Consider the following 23,609-nt stretch of genomic DNA (forward strand, 5'->3'; position numbering starts at 1 on the left):
TTAATGAGCATACCCGTGAGGTTGCTTTTTCCACTGAATGGCGTTTCATGATGCTGAACCTTGCGCCATTCCTGCAGATGCGCTCCTTTTCCTAGGTTGCCATTTTCAGTTACTGGCCCCATCTCTCCTACCTTGATTCAACTCCAGCCCCTGCCCCCGCGAGACTCAATTCCTTCCTCTTCTTGCTGTCTGGGGCCATGCCCTATTCGTTTTCTACCACATTTTCTCTGAATTCTGTCGCTTCCCTCAAGCCATGCTGCCACTGCCCTGATTGGGCTCCTCATTACTGACTCTTTGCAAATGCCCTTCAGCCAGGGCGCCTCCCTGCATAGGGTCCCTTGTAGACTTGCCCCTATATGCGCAAGCAGATAAATCTTTCAGGAACACAGATTCTGCTCTCGGCACTGCTTTCCTGCTGACCCTTCCCTGGCCCACTACCACCTCCAGGATGAAGGCAGATGCCACAGCCTGGCCTGGAAGGGCTTTCTGCAGACTGGCCCAGCTCCCTGCCTCTCACACAGCAGCTGGGCCTGCTCTTCTCTCCCACATGGTACTCTTTCTCCCTGGACATGTCCCTTCCCTTTCCCACCTCCAGCTCTAGAGCTGCCTCCTCCAAGCCACCTTCCTTCCTCCCCTGAGCTTCCTGAGTTTTCTTTCCCTGCCTAAATCCAGAGCACGCTTGCTCAGTCAGCTATTCAAGGGACCAGCTGGGTCTTTTTTTTTCGTGGTGGTCTTTCTCTGTTGCCCAGGCTGGTGTGCAGTGATGCAGTCACAGTTTTACACTTCACTGTAGCCTCAACGTCCCGGGCTCAAGTGATCCTCCTGTCTTAGCCTCCTGAGTAGCTGGGACTACAGGCACAGGCCACCATGCCAAGCTAATTTATTTGTATGTTTTTTGTTGAGACAAGGTCTTGCTGTGTTGCCTAGGCTGGTCTGGAACTCCTGGGCTCAAGCGATCCTCCTGCCTCTTCCTCCCAAAGTGCTGGGATTACAGGTGTGAGCCACTATGCCCAGCCAGCCAAATTTTACTGCAGGCCAGGTGCAGTGTGGGGCAGCAGTAATGCTAAAGCCAGTGTTGTGGGTTGAATTGTCATAAGCAAGGTATACACAGAAGACACAGGGAAGTCCCCCCAAAAGATATGTTAGGCCGGGCATGGTAGCTCACACCTATATTCCCAGCACTTTGGGAGGCCAAGGTGGGAGAATTACTTGAGCCCAGGAGTGCAAGGCCAGCCCAGGCAACATAGCAAGATCCTGTCTCTACAAAAAATGAAAATAACAAAATTAGCTGGATATAGTGGGGTGCCCCTGTAGTCCCAGCTACTCAGGACAATGAGGTGGGAGGAACACTTGAGCTCAGGAGGTGAAGCCTGTAGTAAGCCATGATCACCCCACTGCATTCTGGCCTGGGTGATAGAGTGAGACGCTGTCTCAAAAGAAAAACAAAAGATATGTTGAAATCCTAACCCCCTGTACCTGTGAACATGACTTTGTTTGGAAATAGGGTCTTTGCAGATGTAATCAAGTCAAGATGTCTTTTGGGTGATTCCTAATCTAATATGTCTGATGTCCTTATGAGAAGAGAGAAGTGTCGACTTATGCCGGGCGTGGTGGCTCACGCCTGTAATCCCAGCACTTTGGGAGGCTGAGGCGGGCCGATCACGAGGTCAGGAGATCGAGACCATCCTTGCTAACATGGTGAAACCCCGTCTCTACTAAAAATACAAAAAATTAGCCGGGCATGGTGGCGGGTGCCTGTAGTCCCAGCTGTTTGGGAGGCTGAGGCAGGAGAATCACTTGAACCCGGAAGGTGGAGGTTGCAGTGAGCTGAGATTGTGCCACTGCACTCCAGCCTGGGTGACAGAGCAAGACTCCGTCTCAAAAAAAAAAATGTGGACTTAGACACACACACAGAGGAGACCACCAGGTGAAGACACAGACAGAGAGGGGAAGGTCATGTGAAGTCAGAGGCAGAGATTGGAATTATGCTGCCACGGCCAAGGAACACCTGAGGCTACCAGGAGCTGGAAGAGGCAAGGAAGGATTCTCCCCTAGAGCCTTCACAGAGAATGTGGCCTTGCTGACACCTTGATTTTTAGACATCCGGCCTCCAGAACGGCAAGCAGATGAATTTCTGTTGTTCTAGGCCACGACATTTTTGGCAGCCCTAGGAAACTTAACACAGTGAGTAAGACTCCTTCCCAGCCCAGGTGCTGGATATTTTTCGGGGAGACAGACTCTCCAATGGAGCCTTATGAGTCAGTGTGGTGAGTACCACGAGAAATCTAGAAGTGTGTGATGAAGACTCTGAGAAGGGCCTTCCACCAAGCAGCCTTCCAGCCCCTTGCTGGGGTGGCAGCTGTCAAGGAGGTCTCCTTGGGGGAGGGAAGGCTCATACCCCATGTTCAGAGATGAGCAGAAGTCCACCAGGGAGCGAAAGCCAGGCTATCTCAGGCCCCGTGAGTGAAGGCATGAGAGCAGGGAGCAGCCGGTGGAGCCAAGGCCTGGGACTGGGGAGTGCTGAGCCCCACAAGGCTTAGCTCCTAGTAGGCTGTGGTTTGCAAAGGACTTCGAACTTGAACTTGCCTCTGTTCATATCAGGGAGCCATGGAAGAGAAATGACAGGGAGCAGATGGTAATTTCAGTAAATTGTCCCCATAATGTCATGGAAGATGGATCTGAAGGGGTACACATGGAAGCTGAGACCTCAGAAGTGAGCTAGAGGTGTGGCTGGTCCAGGTGGAGAAGACGATATGGATTTGCAAATGATTTGGTAAGGACTTGGGGATTCATTGCATATAGGGACACAAGGAGAAGGAGAAACTGCAGGAGCTGACCCTCAGGTCTCTGGCTGGTGCCTAGGGAAAGAAAGAATGGTCTGGAGAGGGAAAAGTTATGATGAGGGAGCAGAGGAGAGATGTCGGGCTCAGCTGGGGACCGGTGGAATGTGGGAGACATCCAAGAGACCGTGGAGTTCTATAGCTTGGAGGGGCAAGGCTGTGCTGGTGCTACAGATGGGGAAATGTGAATGGGGGATAGGATATGGAGCTATGGACATGGACACCATCGCTTGGGCCCATCATGGAGTGAGAAGAGGATGGGAGAGAGGACTGACTCATATCCTCAAGCGAGGACAGAGGAGGTTAGAAGACAGTGGATGTGTGGCAAGAGGACCAGGGGGTTTCAATGAGGGGTGGTTGGTGTGACTCAGGTCTTCCACAGGAAGTGGTCTATGGAGGGCATCAGACAGGGCCACTGGATTCAGGGATGGCTTGTCATTTCTTGCCTTTCCTTGTGTCTTCTGTGTACACTTGCTTATGACACCCTCTATCCATTTCTGGCACCTCTCCTGACACCTCTCTGGGCTATGCTGTCCAGAGCAGACCTGATGAGGTGAGTGCAGATGCATGCCTGGACAACCGCACGGGTAGCCTCTCCTGGGCAGACACAGCCATTAATCTCAAGGTCACTGGTGTCCATGGCCATGAGCTTCTGCCAGAAGCCTGGCTGCAGAGGGTGAGGTGAGGCCTGCAGCCTGGCCAGAAGACAGGTACTATACCTGAGCCCCTGCCCCCACACCTGGTTGCAGCTGTGTCCATTCTTTGCAGGGCCCATCACCATGGGCGGTTCTGCTCCTCCGCCTCATAGGAATTGTGCCACGGGTGCGCCAAATGATCCAGCCCCTCTCTGATTGCTGCCTGCCAGGTTGGTCTGTGTGCACTGATGCGGTGGCTTCTCTGATGTGATCTCTGGGCCCTCCTGCCCAAAAACTCACCCAAGGAGTATTCTTCTATATGCCTGACCTTCCACCATTAGAGAGTCACTCGTAGCGCATCACAGGTTTCAGCGTGAGCCGGAGTTGATCCTGGCACACTCTCTCCAATTGTAATTTGTTGAGACATTAATTTTAGTTAGGAAACACAAGATTGTGAAATATTTCAAGATTCTAAAATTTATAACATAAAATTTAGTCATCTTTCATGACCCCTCCCCATCTCATTCATCTCCCCAGAGATATACTCACCAATTTGTCAGTACTGGTATTTTCCAGATCTTTTCCCATGCATTTACAAAGCCATATAAGTATACACAACCCCCCCACACACATACATATATAAAAATGAGATTGTACTGTACATACTGATTAGGAGCTTGCTTTTTTCCTTATCAATGTATTTTGGAGATCTTTACATGTTGATACAAATACATCTCTTTTATTTCTTTTTAGTTTCTGATTTTATTTTTTTATTTTTATTTATTTTATTCATTTATTTATTTATTTATTTGAGACAGGGTCTTGCTCTGTCACCCAGACTGGAGTGCAGTGGTGCGATCTCAGCTCACCACAACCTTTGCCTCCCAGGTTCAAGAGATTCTCGTGCCTCAGCTTCCCAAGTAGCTAGGATTACAGGCATGCACCACCATGCGTGGCTATATTTTTTAAATTTATTTTTAATTTATATTTATTTATTTGTTTGTTTATTTATTTATTTTTGAGATGGAGTCTTGCTCTGTTGCCCAGGCTGGAGTGCAATGGCGCAATCTCAGCTCACTGCAACCTCTGCCTCCCAGGTTCAAGCGATTCTCCTGCCTCAGCCTCCCAAGTAGCTGGGATTACAGGCGCCCACCACCACACCCGGCCAATTTTTGTGTTTTTAGTAGAGACGGGGTTTCACCATGTTAGCCAGGCTGGTCTCAAACTCCTGACCTCAGGTGATCTGCCCACCTCGGCCTCCCAAAGTGCTGGGATTACAGACATAAGCCACCGCGCCTGCCCTATTTTTAAAGACAGGGTCTTGCTTTGTCACCCATGTTGGAGTGCAGTGGTGTAAGCATAGCTCACTGCAGTCTTGACCTCCTGGCTCAAGGCATCCTCCTGCCTCAGCCTCCGAAATACCTAGAACTACAGGCACACGCAACCACACCTGGCTAATTTTTTATTTTTTGTAGAGACAGGGTCTTGCTATGTTGCCCAGGCTGGTCTTGAACTCCTGCCTCAAGCAGTCTTCCCACTTTGGCCTCCCAAAGTGCTGGGATTACAGGCGTTGAGCCACCACACCCAGCCTTCTCATTTTTATTTTTTATTTTTTTATTTTTGAGACAGTCTCGCTCTGTCGCCCAGGCTGGGGTGCAGTAGCGCAATCTCAGCTCACTGCAACCTCCTCCTTCCAGGTTCAAGTGATTCTCCTGCCTCAGCCTCCTGAGCAGCTGGGACTACAGGCGTGCACCACCATGCCTGGCTAATTTTTGTATTTTTGGTAGAGACAGGGTTTCACCATGTTGGCCGGGCTAGTCTCAAACTCCTGACCTCAAGTGATCTGCCTGCACCTGCCTCTCAAAGTGCTAGGATTACAGGCTTGAGCCATCACGCCTGGCCTCATTTTTTAAAGAACAGCGTAGAATTCCATAGTGTATTATAATGTATTTAATCATTTTCCTCTTGATGAACAATAGATTCTTCACATGTTATTACTATTCCAGAAAGTGCTGTGCAAATCTTCCTCTACATGCATCTTTTACATATGTGTGAGTTTTTCCATTGCATAGATTTCTAGAAGTGGAATTGCTATGTTACAAGGAGATGCACCTGATAAGTATCAACAGATGCTATAAAATTGTCAGCCAAAAAGAATGCATAAATTGATATGATCCAACAGTGTGTATCATCCACAGAGGCCACCCCATCATTCTTTTTACTCCTTGTTACTCTGATGGGTGAATGAAAAGGCATTTCCTTGCTCTATTTTGCATTTCCCTTATTCTCACTGAGACTGTGTCTACTCTTATCTGTTTATTTACCCATCGTGTGTATTTTGTGACTTGTATATTTATATTTGTTGCCATTGTTACTCTGGATATTTGTGGATTTAATTGTTGATTTGTAGAAGTTTATTCTAGCTATGGTTATTTCTCCTTTGTTGGTTATATATTTTGCGAGCATTTTTTCATTGTTGCTTATCTTTTCACTGTTTTTGTGGTGCTGTGGAATTTCTAAATGTTTATATTGTCATGTCTATCCATCAGAGGCTTGTTTTTTAGTAGTAGGGGGAAAATGGAGCTTGGAGGCTTACGATGTTGCATTCTTTTTTTTTTTTTTTTTTTTTTTGAGACAGAGTCTTGCTCTGTCGCCCAGGCTGGAGTCCAGTGGCGCAATCTCAGCTCACTGCAACCTCTCAGATTCAAGCGATTCTCCTGCCTCAGCCTCCTGAGTAGCTGGAATTACAGGTGCACACCACCATGCCTGACTAATTTTTGCATTTTTAGTGGAGATGAGCTTTCACCATGTTGACCAGGCTGGTCTCGAACTCCTGGCCTCAAGTGATCCACCTGCCTCTGCCCCGCAAAGTGCTGGGATTATAGGCGTGAGCCACCGCGCCCAGCCACAATGTTGCATTCTTGACCCTTCTGTAGTCTCTGCTTGCTCTTTGACTTTGAACAAAACTCAACTTCAGTAAATTTTAATTTTGCAAGCTATATAGTCATGCTGTCTGTCCTGCCCATCCTCACCCAGCTGCTGCAGGGATAACAGTGATTACAGGAATCACCGGAGAAGCTGTCTTTGATGGATGGGGCTTCACAGTCATTCACATCTTCACAGTTAAATTAATTCCTTGATGGACATTGAGATTGACTCTTCTAGCACCAGACTTGTGTAGGGCAGTGGTGTGGGGAAAGCTGGTGCTGGGACCCTTACCTAACTTTTCCCAGATGACTTTTTTTTTTTTTTGAGATGGAGTTTTGCTCTTGTCGTCCAGGCTAGAGTGCAATGGCGTGATCTCAGCTCACCGCAACCTCCGCCTCCCGGGTTCAAGAGATTCTCCTGCCTCAGCCTCCCTATTAGCTGGGATTACAGGTGCATGCCACCATGTCCAGCAAATTTTTTATTTTTGGTAGAGACGGGGTTTCACTATGTTGACCAGGCTGGTCTCGAACTCCTGACCTCAAGTGATCCACTCGCCTCAGCTTTGGGATTACAGGCATGAACCACCATGCCCGGCCCCAGATGATGTTTGAGTGCCCGCCTGTGCTGGAGATACTATCCTCACAGCTCTGCATAAGGAAGTATATGAGTCAGCCTGGGCTGTCATCACAAAATGCCACAGCCTCGGTGGCTTAAACAACAGAAGTTGATTCTGTCACAGTTCTGGAAGCTAGAAATCCAAGTTCCAGGTGTCAGGAGGTTTGGTTTCTTCTGAGGCCTCCTCTGCTTGTGGATGGCTGCTTTCTTGCTGTGTCCTCACATGGTCCTTCCTTTGTGTATATGTTTGTGTCCTCATTTCCTCCTCTTCTTATGAAGACACCAGTCATATGGATTAGGGTCCACTCATATTATCTCGTTGGGTTTTTTTTTTTTTTGAAATGGAGTCTCACTCTGTCACCCAAGCTGGAGGGCAGTGGCTCAATTTCAGCTCATGCAACCTCTGCCTCCCGGGTTCAAGTGATTCTGGTGCCTAGTCTCTTGAGTAGCTGGGACTACAGGCACATGCCACCACTCTCACCTATTTTTGTATTTTAGTAGAGATGGGGTTCCACCATGTTGGCCAGGCTGGTCTCAAACTCCTGACCTCAGGTGATCTGCCCGCCTTGGCCTCCCAAAGTGCTGGGCCATATGATCTTGTTTGATCTTAATTACCTCTTTAAAGGGCTTATCTCCATAGAGAGTCACATTCTGAGATCCTGGGGGTTTGGACTTCAACATATGGATTTTGGGGGGACACATTTCAACCCATTACAGGGAGATAGCACCATGTCTGGATGAGAATCTGGGAAGTAAAGCTCAGAGAGGCTTCTGTACTTGCTTTCAGTCACAATAAGCAGCTTGTAGATCTGAGCTCAGACTCCTGTGTTTGACTCCAAATCCCAGGGCTCTGGGTGACCTGACTGGTGTTAAAAGTCTCTGGGCTGGGCCGGGCACGGTGGCTCACACCTGTAATCCCAGCACTTTGGGAGGCCAAGGTGGGAGGATGGCTTGAGCCAAGGAGTTCGAGACCAGCCTGGGCAACATGGTGAAACCCCGTCTCTACAAAAAAATGCAAAACTTAGCCAGACATGGTGGCACGTACCTATAGTCCCAGCTACTGGGGAGGCTGAGGTGGGAGGATGGCTTGAGCCCGGGAGGCAGATGTTGCAGTGAGCTGTGATCATGCCGCTGTACTCCAGCCTGGGTAACAGAGTGAGACCTTGTCTTTTTTAACAAAACAAAACAAAAAACCTCTTTGGGCTCCACTACCCTGACTTCCTGCTCACTAGTCACCCATCTGTGTCCCCACCCCATGGCCTCATAACTCTCACTCCCTGGGCAGGACACCTACTCCTTCGATATCTTCTGTACTTCCTCTGTCCTCTTGGGAAAGGGTTTCACATAATAATTCAATTAATTGAATGTATTATAGCTTGTTACATTCTTACTGTTGCAGTGGGAAAGACTGCATGGTGTGATAGAGCATTTGCAATGCAGGAAATTCCCCAGTAATCTCACTCCCTCACAAACCTGCTCTTAATGTTTGCATGTTACCTTCCCATCTCCCCTCAGGACATACACTTGTACTTCCTGTGTTTGGCATCATATTAAAAATGGCCCTTCATGCGCTTCCCTTTTCACCCCACATTATAGCTAACAGTTTCTATCTTTCTCTTTTTTCTTTTTTTTAAAAATTTCTTAGCCCAAAAGGCCATCCCCTATCTTTTCATGCTCATTTTAATGGCTGTGTAATATTCCACTGAGTTGCCGTATTCTAATATTCTGAATCATTACAGCTGTCGAGCATTTGAGTTTCCCATTTGTGCTATTACAGATAATGATGCAGTAAATATCTTTGTACAGAAAGCTTTTTGCTTCTCTCGAATTATTTCCTGAGGGAAAATTCCCAGGAGTCAGATTACTGAGTTAAGGGCTGCAGCAGCATCACAGCGCCTTGATGAACTGAAATATCATGTTATGGAACAAGCATACCAGTGTCCCATGCCAACAAGTGAACATGTCAGCTGCACTGTAATCTCACTGGCATTTGCTGTAAATAATTAAATACACTTTTGACAACTTTTATATAAGGATATGCCAAGGCTGCTTTAATTGGTGTTGCTTTAATAACCAACAAAGGAGGAACATTCTACAATAGATTCAATAGATTTGTATTTTCAATTCCTTTTGTTGTCACTTTTATTTTTAAAAAAGAATCATTGAAGACGAAATAAATGGGTAGTCATCCCTTGGGAATTCCAGCGCTGTTATTATCTTGAGGAATCTGTCGGTGAAAGTAGTATTTAGACTTCAACAAGCAAAAGGCCTCTTGGTTAATAACTGACATAGCAATAGAATGGGCCTGAGAAGAAGCTGATCTCCTCAGACCCACGTGGCGGGACTGATCCCAACTCTCCATCCAGGTCCTCCAGGTAGCCTGGCCCACCGGCAGGCCGCCCTTTCCAAATGCATGTGCAGGGATGCCAGTGCAACCCCGTGCTGGCTCCAGGGCAAAACCTTCCAGGCTCAGCTCCCAGAGAGGCGGCCTCTGTCTCTTCTGTTGCCCCTACCAGCAGAGGGCACGTGTGGACAGTCAGGCCTAGGCACCACCCCTAGCTTTTCCCTTTTTTCAAACTGAATGGTGCCCTTGGTGCCCTCTCCCTCATTCTTTTCCTTTTCTTTTTTGAGACAGTCTTACTCTGTTGCCCTGGCTGGAGTGCAGTGGTGTGATCTCGGCTCACTGCAACCTCTGCCTCCCAGTTCAAGCAACTCTCCTGCCTCTGCCTCCCAAGTACCTGGGATTACAGGTGTACGCACCACACCTGGCTAATTTTTGTATTTTTAGCAGAGATGGGGTTTTACCATGTTGGTCAGGTTGATTTTGAACTCGTGACCTCAAGTGGTCCGGCCGCCTCAGCCTTCCAAAGTGCTGAGATTACAGGCATGAGCCACTGTATTCAGCCCCCATTTCATTTTTCTGATCTAAAATAATCAATGATAAATGGAAAGTTTTTTCCCTTGGAAGTTTTTTAATTGCCTAGCAACGCATTATCACAAATTGCTCTCAAATTAATTCTTTGGCTTCAGTGCAGGATCATTTATTAATGAGGATGGCAGTCAGCATCTAAGAATGGCTATTCTTAGAACACTGCTGCTTTAAACGGCTTCATTCTTAAGATAGCCCCACAAGGACCATGTATGGCTCACAAACACTTGGAGAACCTGATTCTCCAGACAAACACAGAGAAGGTCACTGCTTCTCCCCTGTGGGCCTCTGCCCCTCATTAATGATGAGCCCAAGGCCAGGAGGGGGAAGTCAAAGAACCCCAAGTCCCACAGCGGTTGAGGGCTGTGGCCAACTTGGGTCAGGAGGCCACCACTGGATCTTGCTCCCATGGGACTCCCAAGCTGGTGCTGGCATCTGTGTGGTATCATCAAGGGAGAGGCAGGGGTGCAAAGGGGAAAGGGGGTTGTGAGGAGGAATGCACCAGAAATGCAGACAGAAGGGAACAGTGATGGAAGGCTTGGGAAGACAGGTGGGTGATGTGGTTTGATAGGCTGGGGTGAAAAGGGCTCTTGATGAGTGATTACGTTGCTTTCATGAAGCAATTTGATTGATTTGTTCATTCCCATGCACCTACCATGTGCTAGACCACATTGGAGGCTGAGACTAGTGAGAAAAGGCCTCCAACTCTGCCCTGAAGGAGTTTACAGTCTGTTGTTGGAGATAGACAAGTAAATAGGAATCTACAGTGGGTGTGCTAGGCCCTGGGAAAGAAAGCTCAGGGCACTCAGGAAGCTCACACTTGAGGAAATTCACCTGTGATCCTACTGGGTTTTTTGTTTGTTTTGAGACAGGGTCACCCAGGCTTGAGCGCAGTGATTTGATCTTAGCTCACTGCAGCCTTGACCTCCCCAGGGTCAAGCAATCCTCCCACCTCAGCCTCCCAAGTAGCTGGGACTACAGGCATGCACCACTATGCCCAGCTAATTTTTTAAATGTTTTTACAAAGATGGAGTTTCGCCATGTTGCCCAAGCTGGTCTCAAGCTCCTAGGCTCAAGCAATCTGCTCATCTCGGCCTCCCAAAGTGCTGGGATTACAGACATGAGCTACCGTGCCCAGCCAGTCCTACTGTTTTAACATGTCAGTATATGCATACTTTTCATAGAGTTACAAATATGTTGTGTGATTTGCTGTTTTCCTTTCAGCGTTTTTTTTAGCATGGTTTATTTCCCTGACATTATCACTTATATAAATCTAAACAGCTCCCTGATATTCCATGAAGTTGATGAAATAGAGTTGATGAAATTCACCTGCTGTTAGAGTTAGGTTGCTTCATTTTTGCAACAGATGGCATTGGGTGCAGAACTTTTTGCACTTGTGATGAGTCCAGTTCATCTTACTGGGCTGTAGGGTGTGGATGTGCTTGCGATTCTTAATGTACTACCATGTTGTCCCCAAGGCCTTGCAGTAGTTTCTGGGGCTGCCGTGAGTGCCTGGGGGACATATCTCTCTGTTGCCTCCATCCAGCACTGGGATGAATAACAGATACACACAACCACATCAATATGAATATTATTTGTTGAATGTGTGTGTGTGTGCCACATTATTGAGCAAAGGAAGGAACATAGAGGAAACTGAGTCTGATTAGTAATGTTCTGGTAGCAAGTGGAAGTGGGAGCCCAGCTTCTAGGGAGGCTGTTGCAGGAGCAGCAGCCCAGGTGGGGCGTGACAAGGAAAGTGGTAACCATAGACATGGGAGGAAAGCAAAGAGTTCAAAGTGAACAGAGCAACCAGTTTGATGCGGGGTCAGACAGGAGTTTGGAGGGTTGCAGCTGCCCCCGGGATTGCCAGCACAGGATATTTGGGGTAAGTGAACCTCAGGAAGGTTTCAGAGTTGGTGCACTTGGTTTTAGGAGGTCACAAAGAGTAGGGCTGGAGGCCCAAACCTAGACCTGTTCAAAAGACACCCATGGGCCAGGTGCTGTGGCTCATGCCTGTAATCCCAGCACTTTGAGAGGCCAAGGTGGGTGGATCACCTGAGGTCAGGAGTTCAAGACCAGCCTGGTCAACATGGTGAAACTCTGTTTCTACTAAAACTACAAAAATTAGCTGGGCGTGGTGGTGCATGCCTATAATCTCAGCTACTCAGGAGACTGAGGCCAGAGAATGGCTTGAACCCGGGAGGCAGAGGTTACAGTGAGCAGAGATCATGCCACTGGACTCCAGCCTGGATGACAGAGGGAGACTCTGAAAAGACACCCATGATGCATGAGTATAGATGGCTCACAGGAGTGGGGCTGGGGTTCAGACTCATGCATACGGTTATATGAGGGAAACTTTGTGACAGGACTCAGGGCAGCCAGTGGAGCTGTTAGAAGAACCCATCGGTCATCTTAGGCTCAGTCTCTTCGGCTTCCTTGACAAACTAATTCAACTAAGACTTTGCAGCTAATATATTTTCTTTAAGGACGAGTTGGCACCCTTCTGGCTGCCTGTTCAGCTAGGTTGTAGATTTTTAAGTATTTCACATGAGCAGAATCTGATAGTTTTTTGATTGTGACTTATACTGTAAAATGATTACATAGAAAAGAGAAATAGTGTGTGTGTTTGCTTTAGTGGGACCACATGATTTTTTAAAATTATTTTTTCTGTACCATTTTCCTTTTGTTCCAGGGTATGTTTTGTTCCCTTTCTTCTCAATTACCCAGCTGTAAGCTAGGCATGGCTCTGGATGAGAGTGAATAGACAGTGGGGCTAAGAAAGAAGTTCAGTGACACCAGGGTTCACCAGCAGTGAGGGTGGCATGTGGCACTCAGCTCCTCTGCCCTCCTCTTCTTCAGCCTTTAGGACAGAGGGCACAGTTCTGCATTAGAGTCCTCCAGATTTCAGATTCCACGATACTCATAATGCCTGGTTAAATACCTTTGGTTGGATTTATTCTTGCACACGCAAATCCTTAAAAACAAATTGCCTGTATGTTTCTGAACGTTTCCCCAAAACATTCAAAACACGGCTCTGACCAAACACAGTAGCTCACATCCATAATCCCAGCATTTTGGGAGGCCGAGGTAGGAGGACTGCTTGAAGCCAGAAGTTCCAGCCCAGCCTAGGCAACAAAGCAAGAACTTCATCTCTACAAAAAATAAAAATAAATAAAAATTAGCTGGACACAGTGGTGTGCCCCAGTAGTCCCAGCTACTCAGGAGGCTGAGGCAGGAGGATTGCTTGAGCCCAGGCATTTCAGTCTGCAGTGAGCTATGATCATGTCACTGTATTCGAGCCTGGGTGACAGAGTAAGACCCCATCTCTAAAAAAAAAAATAAAATTTTAAAAATAAAATTAAAAACAAACCAAAACGCTATTCCAGACCCCCCCCCCTTTTTTCTCATGAGGCCTCTGGGAGCCCAGGGCGCAGTAATCTCTTTAAGGGACCCTGCAGAGCATGGTTCTCTGAGCGTGGGCTCCGAGGTCAGCCAGACCAGGCCAGTTCCAAGCCGGTGACCCTGGGCAAGTCACTTGACCTCAGAGCCTTAGTCTCCTCATCTGTAAAAGAGGGTGTTGGTGAAATTTATCAAACAAGGCTTTTCTGTGAGAATGAAATGAGGATACGCAGGTCAAGCATGCAGCCTGGTGTTCTCAACACTCTATCACTAGGACCATTTCCATCACTGTGGTGCTCTTCATTTTGCAGCCAGAAAACCAAGGCCCAGAATGGCTGAATGCTTTCTATCCGCCTGCCCGGCCAGTGAATCTGACTCAGTTGTTAAGGATTAATTCTCCGGGTGAAAGAAGTACTCAGTTGCTTCAAAGGCCTGGAAGGGAATTACTGACCCAGCACCACCTTCCCTGGGTCTATTAGATGTTAAAACAGGAGCTTTGACGTGTATTTGAAAAAGCTTTAAATTGGTGAAAATGGATTCCATTTCAATAAATTACATTTGATCAATTCCTTTGCTTGAGCTCCTGCAAGGTGGCACAGTTAGGTAGGGCTCTGTTGGAGATGAAGCAGTGGCTAAAACTCAGTCCCAGGGCCCAGAGTCTGTAGTCCAGTGGGAAAGATGAGACATACATAAGGCAGAGCGAAGTGGGAGCCTCGGCAGAGGAGTGGGGCAGGCCCAAGTGTGGAGTTGAAGATCTCTGAGTGGGAGAGTGTCAGTGTCTGTCATACAGTGAACAGGATCTCTCAGCTGTTATATTGTGCAGAGACTGTGGGGACCAGAGTGGGAGCAGAGAGACTTGCAGGGAGATTGTGTAAGAGTCCACAGGCAAGATGAGGGCGTAGCAGGCTCCAGAAACAACATGCAGGTGGTGAGAGTCAAGGGATCCTGGCTGTATTCTACGGGTACAGCCATCATGATGTGCTGACCAACTGGATGTGGATCTAAGAGACAGAGAAGTCACAGACGACTCCAGGGTTTCTGACCCAAATGATGTCACTAGCTGAGGTGGGGAGGGTTGAGGAAGGGTGTGGTACAAATGGCGGTGGATGGGGGATGGGGGTGCGGGGATAGGGAAGCTCAGATTTGGACAGCTGGGTTTCTGATGCCCACCACACATCCCACGGAGATTTCGGTGGGCTGCCTGGCGGAGGCGGTGGGCGCTTCTTTACTGGAAATTTTTGTGAGTGAAACTTGCTGTATTTACCTTGTTGAGTGTTTCTGTTAACATCTGAAACTCTGGGGAAAATTAGGATTCTTTAACCTTGTAGACCTAAAAGACACAGAGGCAGTTAATTTCACTTAACACGAATTTATTAGAAACAGCTCCTTTAGAAATCAGCGTTCTCTGATCTGTAATAAACCTTGTAATTAACTTTGCCGACTTACTGGTTATGCCTGTGGGCAGCTGGACAGTGGAGTTGTGTTCAAAGGCCTGGGCAAATACCTTGTGACCAGATGCCTGCAGGCCTGTGGCAGCAGAACTAAGGGAGCCCAGCTCCCCGGGGCCCTGCCTGTTGCCTTCTTCCCGCATGGTGGCCAGGTGTCTGCAGGTGGCCAGACACAGGTGCACCAGCCACCGCAGCGGGGTCAGAAGATGAGAGGGTCTCAGAGGTGACCCCGATTTCCTGCAATCACCGTCAGGCCCCTGGCCATCCCCATTTCCCGCGTGCCCCTTAGCTCTCAAGGGCATTTTTGCCCTTTGAGATAAAGCAACGCCGAGCTTGTTGCTGCAGGGGACAGCACTTTCGCTCGGATTTTCGCATTAAAATGTGACATTGAAGTGGGGAGCCTGCATGAGCGTCCGCGGGGTCGCACGGACCAGCAGGCGACGCGCGGGACGAGGCCGCGCTCCTGGGGCGGGAGGAAGTGGTAGGCAGCACCGCCGCTCAGGCTGGGCTCGGCTCCCGCGGCGCGGACGGGGTTAACGCGCTCATGCACCGGGTGGCGGGCGGCAGTGGTGCATTGTGGTAACGCGGCGCTGGGACCCACGAGTGTCCGCCGCCTCCGCCGGGCGGCCCACCGAGCTGTGCACGCGTCCGTGCAAGCCCCCGGGACCCGGCGCCATGTAGCGCCCCGCCGATCGGAGGCTGCCCCGCCGCGGGAAATGAAGGGACGCGGCTGCTGGGACACGGCCTCCGTGCGCTCCTTCTGCAGCTCCGGCTGCCTGAATAAATTTAAGAAGGGTTAGTGCTTGCCGGGCTTCCACCCGGAGGGAGTCCAGGCTCCCCGCGCATGCACGCCCGGTGCCTGGCTTTGCTGCGTGATCGATCCACGGGAGCCTCTGATGTCACTCCCTCGCGGCGTGGGGAGCGCGGGGAGCCTCAGGGAACCCCTGTCCCCGCACCCCGCCGGCGTGCGCTCCCAGCTTGCTTCACGCGCGGGGCATTTTGGAGAGGGGGCTGCGGCTAGAGACTTGTCCGTCTAATTAACCTATGCAAAAAGAAAATGAAATATAATCTATATCTTTACGAAAAGAAGGGGGAAGCGGTGGTCGGTGTTTTATCCACCCATCTACCTCTTCTCCAGAGTCGGCCTGGGGTCCGCATGCCCCTGGAGCCCCTGTAGAGTCGCTGATTTGCCCACAAGGGCCTCGTCCTGGGGCTACCAGTGGTGTCGGCTTTGCTCAGTGCCTGATTCTCCGAGTGGCCGCCTGGGTTTGAGCAACCCTCCCTCCCCCTCCCGTGGTGATCCTGAATGACCGCCCTGGCCTGTGCAGGCTCACAAGCCCAAGGGCCCTTCCTAGCATGGGGGAAAACCGTAGCTGTCTTAAATGGAAGACTTGCAAACTCTGTAAGCTCTTGCCTGCAATTCCTGATGCTTGAAACCTTCTTTATTGGAAATTTTGCGTGAGTGAAATTTGCTGTATTTACCTTGATAAGTGTTTCTGTTAACATCTGAAACTCGGAAAAATTAGGATTCTTTAACCTTGTGGACTTAAAAGACACAGAGGCGGTCAATTTCACCTAACTCAAATTTATTAGAAACAGCTCCTTTAGAAATCAGCACTCTCTGATCTGTAATAAACCTTGTAATTAACTTTGCCTGCTTACTGGTTATGCTAATGGCTTCATAAGACCTTGGTCCATTCCAGAGGACTTCGAAGTTGCAGGCTGCAAGCCTCAGCCCAGGAATCCCATCCAACCACGTGAGTTCTCTTGAAACACCATATGAGGTCTTAGGATGTGTGCAGTTGTAAACGAAACGTATTTCATTAGGAGTTGATACTACACCTCCATCTTAAGAGTCCTTTAAGGAAACTTGCAAGTAAATTTCGTCCAAAGTGTGTGTTCTGGTTTTAGAGGATTGGTCTTAGTTTCCAGTTTTTATTTTGGATATAGCGTCATTTCTAAAGCAGTTATGTTCTTTACGCGAAATTTAAATGATGTTTCTGTTATCGGTTTGGATGGATTTATTCCGAGGGAGAATTTTGGAGTTAGTTTTAAAAAGAAAAGACATTGTTTTTCTTCTCTTGGCTCATCTAATGATTTTCTTGGTTGCCCTTGTCTGGAAGTGTTAACAAGGAGCATTGGACCTGATGTCTGCTAGCACTTGGCTTGGTTGTGGAGGAATGTCACCTTTGTAGGGAACCTCAGGTGTGACCAGAGCAGCTGTATCTTGAGAGCAGTGACGGGGTGACCTTTTTGACGGACAGACCCCTCCAGGCCAGCCTTCCGTCTTATCCTTCTGTTGGTGTCCTGCCCTGCACAGCAAGCCTGGGGAGGAGGCGGCTCAGGAAGTTGTGTGTTGGTGGGCACTGTGCTTAGAACAGGGCCTGGAGCAGAGCTTGCTGCACCAGAGGGAGGAGGCCCAGCAGCGAGTGCAGCAGTCAAGAGCAGCCAGAACTCAGCTACCATGTCGGAGACCCTAGGGGTGAATACGGGAGTTTGTCCCTCAGGTGTTCTGTGTGAAAGTGGGCCTGGGAAGGCCAGAAGGGTGTTTTCAAGAGAAGCTGGAAATCTCAGTTTTTATAAGATTTCCACATACAAACACATACATAGCTAGGGGTTGTGGGAAGCCTAGTTAGGGGTCAGCTTTGGGAGGTAGGAGCTGCCTAGCCCCTGACATCGTTATGGGAATTGATTGGGTCCTCGTCCCCAGCATGCAAACAGGGTGAGACTGGCCTCCTGTTTTATACACGTCAAAGGGTATTCTGGTGAGGTGTCACCGCACACAAATTTCCCCTTAGGAAAGGGTTCCAATGAAATTGCATCATGCACCTAAGCCCATCTTTGTGCAAGTTGAAGAGGGAGCTGGGCTTGCTGCCTGCTCCAGGATGCCAAGGGATGAGGTCCAGGTGGTGCCCATTTCAGCAGCAGGACAAGGTCTGGGCTTATGGAGGTGCATCACATGGGCCTCTATTCTGGAGGTCCCGTGGTATAGCTGGGCTGTCAGGAGCCCTGGCTTCTTGTCCTGACTCTGCTGCTCGGCTGTGTGTCTGTGCCCGTCTGTGATTCTCAGTTGCCCCCACCCTTGCAAACAAGGGGAAGCGTGGATTGAAAGAGGTTCCAGAAGAACAGATCCCCACCCTGCTCCCAGACCTAAGCATGTGAGGAGCCCTGGGCAATGGCATGTTCAAAGCACAGCCCCACTGCTTTCCTGGCCTTCAGCCGACTTCTTACCTTTTTGATCCTCAGTTTCCCCATCTAAAAGATGGCATTAAACCTACTTACCTTGGCTGGGCACGGTGGTTCATGCCTGTAATCCCAGCATTTTGGGAAGCCGAGGTGGGCAGATCACCTGAGGTCAGGAGTTCGAGACCAGCCTGGCCAACATGGTGAAACCCCATCCCTACTAAAAATACAAAAATTAGCCCAGCATGGTGGCGTACGCCTGTAATCCCAGCTACTCAGGAGGCAAAAACAAACAAACAAAAAGCCCTACTCACCTGGCAAGGTTGCTGGGAGGTTGAAATGAGATACTATGCATCTGTGCCTACCAGTCTGTCAATCACCTATGTATCTGTGTCTCTGTGTGCTTCAAACAGAGACTGGTGGGCAACAATGGGGGAAGCACCCACTTGAGTTCTCTTGTAAGTGCTGACTTCAGCCCTTGGCCATTCTCCCCTTTGCCTTTGTATGTGTGCACTTGTGTGTATATGCACATGTACAGATCTGTGTTGGACTCATGGATCTTTTCTGGTTGGAACGTAAGTCATGAGAGCAGAACATGTGAACCCCACGCCCTGGCATGGTGGGCTCACCAGAGGTCAGAGTCTCGTGGCCTTGAGCAGGCCCTGACCATAGTACTGCCAAGGTCATCACTTTCTCGTCTGCGGCCTCAAAGCACCCCTGCTTGCCCACAAGCCAGCCTTCATACTGAGCCCAGCTCTGATTTTCCCAGTGGAGAGAGCTGAGCTGAACTTGCAGCTGACTGGGTGATGTGTCTCAGAAACAGGAGGGGATCAGGGTGATGGCAGCCAACACGGGCCATCAGGGGTGGGCATACCAGGTCAGGCGGTTAGGTTCTTTGCACAGACCCCCAGAAAACTTGGTGGCAATGGTGCATTGGCCTCTGTGAGTGGCTGTGATGTGAGCACCAGGTCCTGGAATGTTCTAAGGGGTTATTGTTTTTGATGATGTGTTTGCGTCTTTAAAGGCCAGGACAGAGAAGGAGCCTCATGGAACTTCAGCTGGGAATTGATGGAGGACACGGGGTCCTTCAAAAATTCACAAATGGGGACTTTTAGGGGACAGCTTGCCAAAGTGCACTGTCTATATTTGGCATCTGCTGAGGTTCCTGGGAGGAAGGACTAAGGCCTGAAGCAAGGGACTGGCTCTGTGCTCTAATCTCCTTCCCTGCACCTGCAGAGTGGCCTCGTGTTTCCCAGGGATTCACATTTGCCACTCCTCGGGCCTGGTCTCATAGCATGCCCACTCCAGCCTACCTCTGCCTACTTGGCCCAATCTCCCTGCCCCTCCCTCATAATAAATTCATCCTTGCAGGTGCAATGCCCATTCTAGTTCCTCCTGAAGTTTCCCCTGACCTCCCAAGGCTGGAGGTGCCCCCTCCTTCGGACCTCTCCTGGGCACCTTCTGTAGCAGGACTGGGTTGTTTGATGCAAGTCTCACCCTCCTAGAGGCTGTAAGCTACCAGAGATGGAGGCTGGGTTTTACCTGTGTCTTAATGCCACCCTCTCCCCTCCAGCACTCAGCACTTTTGTCTAACTGGTGTTTGGAACCAGCCCACCGCCTGGAAGTGAACGAAGGGAAGGGCCATCTGAGGCTGAGGGGCAAGGAGCATCCTTGGATGGTGTTTTCTCTCTGGTTGGGGGCCTCAGCTTCCTGTTCTTCCTCTGGGGCATTCCCCTGGTGCACTCCCCTGGTGCACTGGGACTCCCCTGACTCAGGCTGGAGTCTTTCCTGCCCCCACCCTTTCCATTCTGGTCCCACTGTGGAACTCTGGAACAACCACGGAAGCTCCAGCAGGACAGTGGGTCTCTTAGGTGAACCTGGAGTGGGGGGATCCTGGAGAGCTTCCTGGAGGAGGTGACACCCAGCTGTGTATTGGAGGATGAGTAAGTGGAGGAGGTGACACCCAGCTGTGTATTGGAGGATGAGTAAGTGGCAGGTGAGGATGGGGATGCTCAGTTAGGTTTCAGCGAGGTGTCAGGACCTCATGATGGGTGAGATATAGGAAGGGGCCCTGCCAGTGGGTTGCATCAGAAAGGACAGATGGGCAAGAAAGGATGTGAAGTGGGGAGTGGTGAGGGCACAGCTCTGCTGTCTCTGGAGGTGGTGTGTGGCTTGTGGAAAGGAGGCCTCATGGTAGTGCTGACCCCATTTATGTCTTCCCACACCGAGTTGTCACTGTTACTTGGTGTGACTCACTGTGAAGCGGTACCTTCTGCCATGCAGACCTAACATGACAGAGCCTCTGGCCACTTGCTTTTGGCCTAAGGTGGTGAGAATTCTACTTGGTGTCTTAAAATGATGGCAGCAATACGTATGGAAGCCCCTGCCCATCCTGGCACATGGTAGCTGCTCATTAGTAGTAGGATCCTTTCGATCTCCTCCAGTATAAGTCTGGCTCCTTACAGGAATGCACATTATTTTACAAACAGACCTGTTGGGGAAGTGACGTTTTACTGCCATAATTTGCACAGAGGCCAAGAAGAACGGTTTCAAGGAGTCAACCTGTCAAGGCAACCATGGGCCCGTGGGCATGGGACAAGTCCAGTCCTTGGAGCCAAATGAGACCTAGGGGAGACATGGAAGAAGTCACCTCAGCTCCCTCATTGGAGGAGTGATGCTCCTCTGCAGCTTGAAATAAGGGGAAAGTGGGAAGCCCGTGGCCCACGGAAGGGTGCTTAATCAATGGTAGCAAGGAAGATAATCATTGGCCATATCATTGTACAGATGGGGAACCTGAGGCTCAAGGAAGAGAGATGACTTTTTCAAGATCACACAGGCAGGAGTGGGGCCAGAGCCTGCACCCCCAGCATTTAACCACGTGTTGGCTGAATGGATGGTCAAGGGGAAGGCTATGGCCTGGGGACCCGCTGAACTCTTGAGGGGCCTGGCCTGAGTGAAGGCTGCAGTGGGTGGGGCTGGGGACTCACTTTCTGGGACAGAACCTCCGAGCCTGGGGAATACAGAGAGGTGATCTGGGGGGATTCCTTGTCATTAGAAAGAGGCTAAATGCCAGAGGGAGGTCTCGAATCTTTCAATGCTTTTGAGGCAGAGTGAAGAACAGTAAATGGTAAAAGAAGACAGAATTTGTCTTTTCTGTTAGGCAGAAAATCTGGCCAACAGTGTCTGTCAGTCACTCACTCTGTCCCAGCAGCTGCGTAGGGCACATAGTGTCCACAGCCAGGTGACAGGCACCCAGCCCAGAGGGGCTGGGAGTAGCAGAGCCCAGCTCACCTCATCCCCAGGCCAGCATCCCTCTGACCCTGCACGCTGATCCCTTCCCATGAAGGAGGAGAGGACTGGCATGGCCCTGGCTGCCCACACTCAGAGTCCAGGAGGCGCTGGCCATGCCAAGTAGAGAAGATTGAGAATATGCACAGAGCTTGAGGCATGCAGGAGTCCATGAGCTCTGAGGAAAGGCACTGCAAGTGGGCAGGGATCCCAGCAGAGGGCCCGACGTGGGCAAGCAGCTAAGGGGTGGAGTGGGGGCACTGTACGTAAGAGTGTCCCAGGTAGGGGGAGCAGCATGTTGGAGGTGCCAGGAGGGCAGCACACCTGTGTGCATGTGAGTGTCACTGTGTGAAGGGCAGGCCTACAGGTAGAGAGGGCGAGAGCTCAAGGAAGGAGGAGAGGAGACGGGGGAGAGGTGGGTAGAGCAGGCTTCCCCCAGTGCTTTTATTGGCTATGCAGAAGTCCCCCTCAGCAAACAGGCTTCATGCCAACCCTGAGTCCCTGGGTAGCGAGGGGGCAGTTGTGCTGGACTGGAAGGGCCTGGAGGGGAAAGAGGGTCATGATGGGGCAGTGCAGCAGAGAAGAGGAGACCCTCGTGGGCCAAGCACCAGCCCTGTGCGCTTGTGGCTGTTCACTGTGCCACAGCATGCCCAGTGACAGTGAGGAAGGCATTGACAGTGTGGAGGCGATGGGGCTGGGACAGGCCCAGGCTCCCCCAGCCAGGCAGTCAAGGTTCTTTGCCACTGGTAGCCCCAAGGAGCCTGGAGAACATAGCGTGCTCTCCAGGGAGCTGGTTCATTTGGCATACGCAGGTTGGCGTGCAGGGCTGCTGTGGGCTCACTTGGCACCTCGCGTGGATTAGAAAAGGATGCCTCTTCCTCAAGACCTTTTACCCCTACTTAGTTTTTGTTTAGTTATTTTTTTGAGACGAAGTCTTGCTCTGGAGTCTTCCAGGCTGCAGTGCCGTGGTGCAATCTCGGCTCACTGCAACCTCCGCCTCCCGGGTTCAAGCTGTTCTCCTGCATCAGCCTCCCGAGTAGCTGGGATTACAGATGCCTGCCACCACGCCTGGCTAATTTTTGTATTTTTAGTAGAGATGGGGTTTCCCCATGTTGGCCAGACTGGTCTTGAACTCCTGAACTCAAATGATCTGCCTGCCAAAGTGCTGGGATTACAGGCGTGAACCAAATCCTCCCAAAGTGCTGGGATTGCAGGCATGAGCCACCACGCCGGGCCCTTACCTCTACTTATTTGTAAACTGTTGTAATACTTTAAAATTGTTCTGATTTGTCATAACAAGACTCTTCCATTTGCTGGATTTGCATTGTAATAAAAATAAATCTATAGTGTCTGTTGTGAATGGCACTTCCTAGGGCTGTGCAATGTACAACCTGCTCAACCATATGCAACAGCCCTGTTAATAAAAACAATTATTAGTAATAATATTTGACTGGTCCTGAAGGTAGCACAATGACCTCTGTTGCCTCTGGGCAAAGAGAGGGCTGCTTAGGTGCCAGGCTAAGACAGGTGACCCGACGGGGGCCAAAGTGGGAGCAGGGCTTGGGAGACTTAAGTGAAAAGGTCTCAAGGTGGCTAGTGAAATGGAGAGAGGGGCCTGAGTCTGGATGCATGGGGTTGAGCTGGAGCTGGGACTGAGGGGTTTGCTGGATGTACATCTTCTTCTGACCTCATCAGGGAGTGTTCTGTAGGGCCCAGCCCTGCCCACTGCAGATTCATTCTCCTGGCATCTGGTTTTCCTATAAAGTGCCAGTCAGCTCAAACCAGCAGCAGCATCTGATCAAATAGATGAGCAATATGAATAAAAATGAAGTTATGGGCTTTGGGCTGCCAAAGATAAATTTCCTTTTATGTCCTGTTTCCCTGTGACGTGTGTGTTGAGTAATGATTCCCGACGCATATCTTCAGAAATAGTAGTTGCTCACACTGGGTGGTGTGTCAAGGCGGAAGGAGGCCACAGACTTGGGGAATGGAACCCCACCTGGACAGTGCCCTGGGGCTGCCTGCCGCATCCTGACCTGGCATGGCCATCAGCCTTTCGGCCATAGGTGGGGCTGGTTAGAGGACAAGTGTCTTTGCTGGTCAGGCCCACTGGTGCATCCCTCCACCGTGGATATTTTTACGTTAGAAGCAGCATAGTTTGTACGGGACAGGGCCCCTGGAATGTGACTCTTAGTTCATTAACCATTTGGTAACTGCTCATCTGCCTGGCAAAATCCTTTCCCAAATCCCACTCCTCACCTGTCCCCCAGCACACATGCTTTGTTTGTGGCCAGACTTTGAGATTCAGCAGGACCAATCTTCTGTGCCCTAGGCATTCATTATT

At 49.9% G+C, this 23,609-nt stretch overlaps 1 protein-coding gene across 8 annotated transcripts in view; it reads left to right on the forward strand.

Moving 5' to 3' along the window:
- OSBP2 (oxysterol binding protein 2) overlaps positions 1-23,609 on the forward strand; it is a 224,479-nt gene that overhangs the window by 115,704 nt on the left and 85,166 nt on the right. The window contains exon 1 of one of the 8 annotated variants that reach the window (XM_055374221.2): positions 15,254-15,589. The exons of the other annotated variants lie outside the window; for them this stretch is intronic. Coding sequence (XP_055230196.1) covers positions 15,511-15,589 — 79 coding nt within the window. The 5' untranslated portion in view covers positions 15,254-15,510. Of the gene's footprint in view, positions 1-15,253; positions 15,590-23,609 lie in introns of those variants that run through there. 8 annotated transcript variants of the gene reach the window in all.

Source organism: Gorilla gorilla, chromosome 23, assembly GCF_029281585.2.
Source record: "Gorilla gorilla gorilla isolate KB3781 chromosome 23, NHGRI_mGorGor1-v2.1_pri, whole genome shotgun sequence".
In the NCBI taxonomy this organism is placed as follows: Eukaryota; Metazoa; Chordata; class Mammalia; order Primates; family Hominidae; genus Gorilla; species Gorilla gorilla.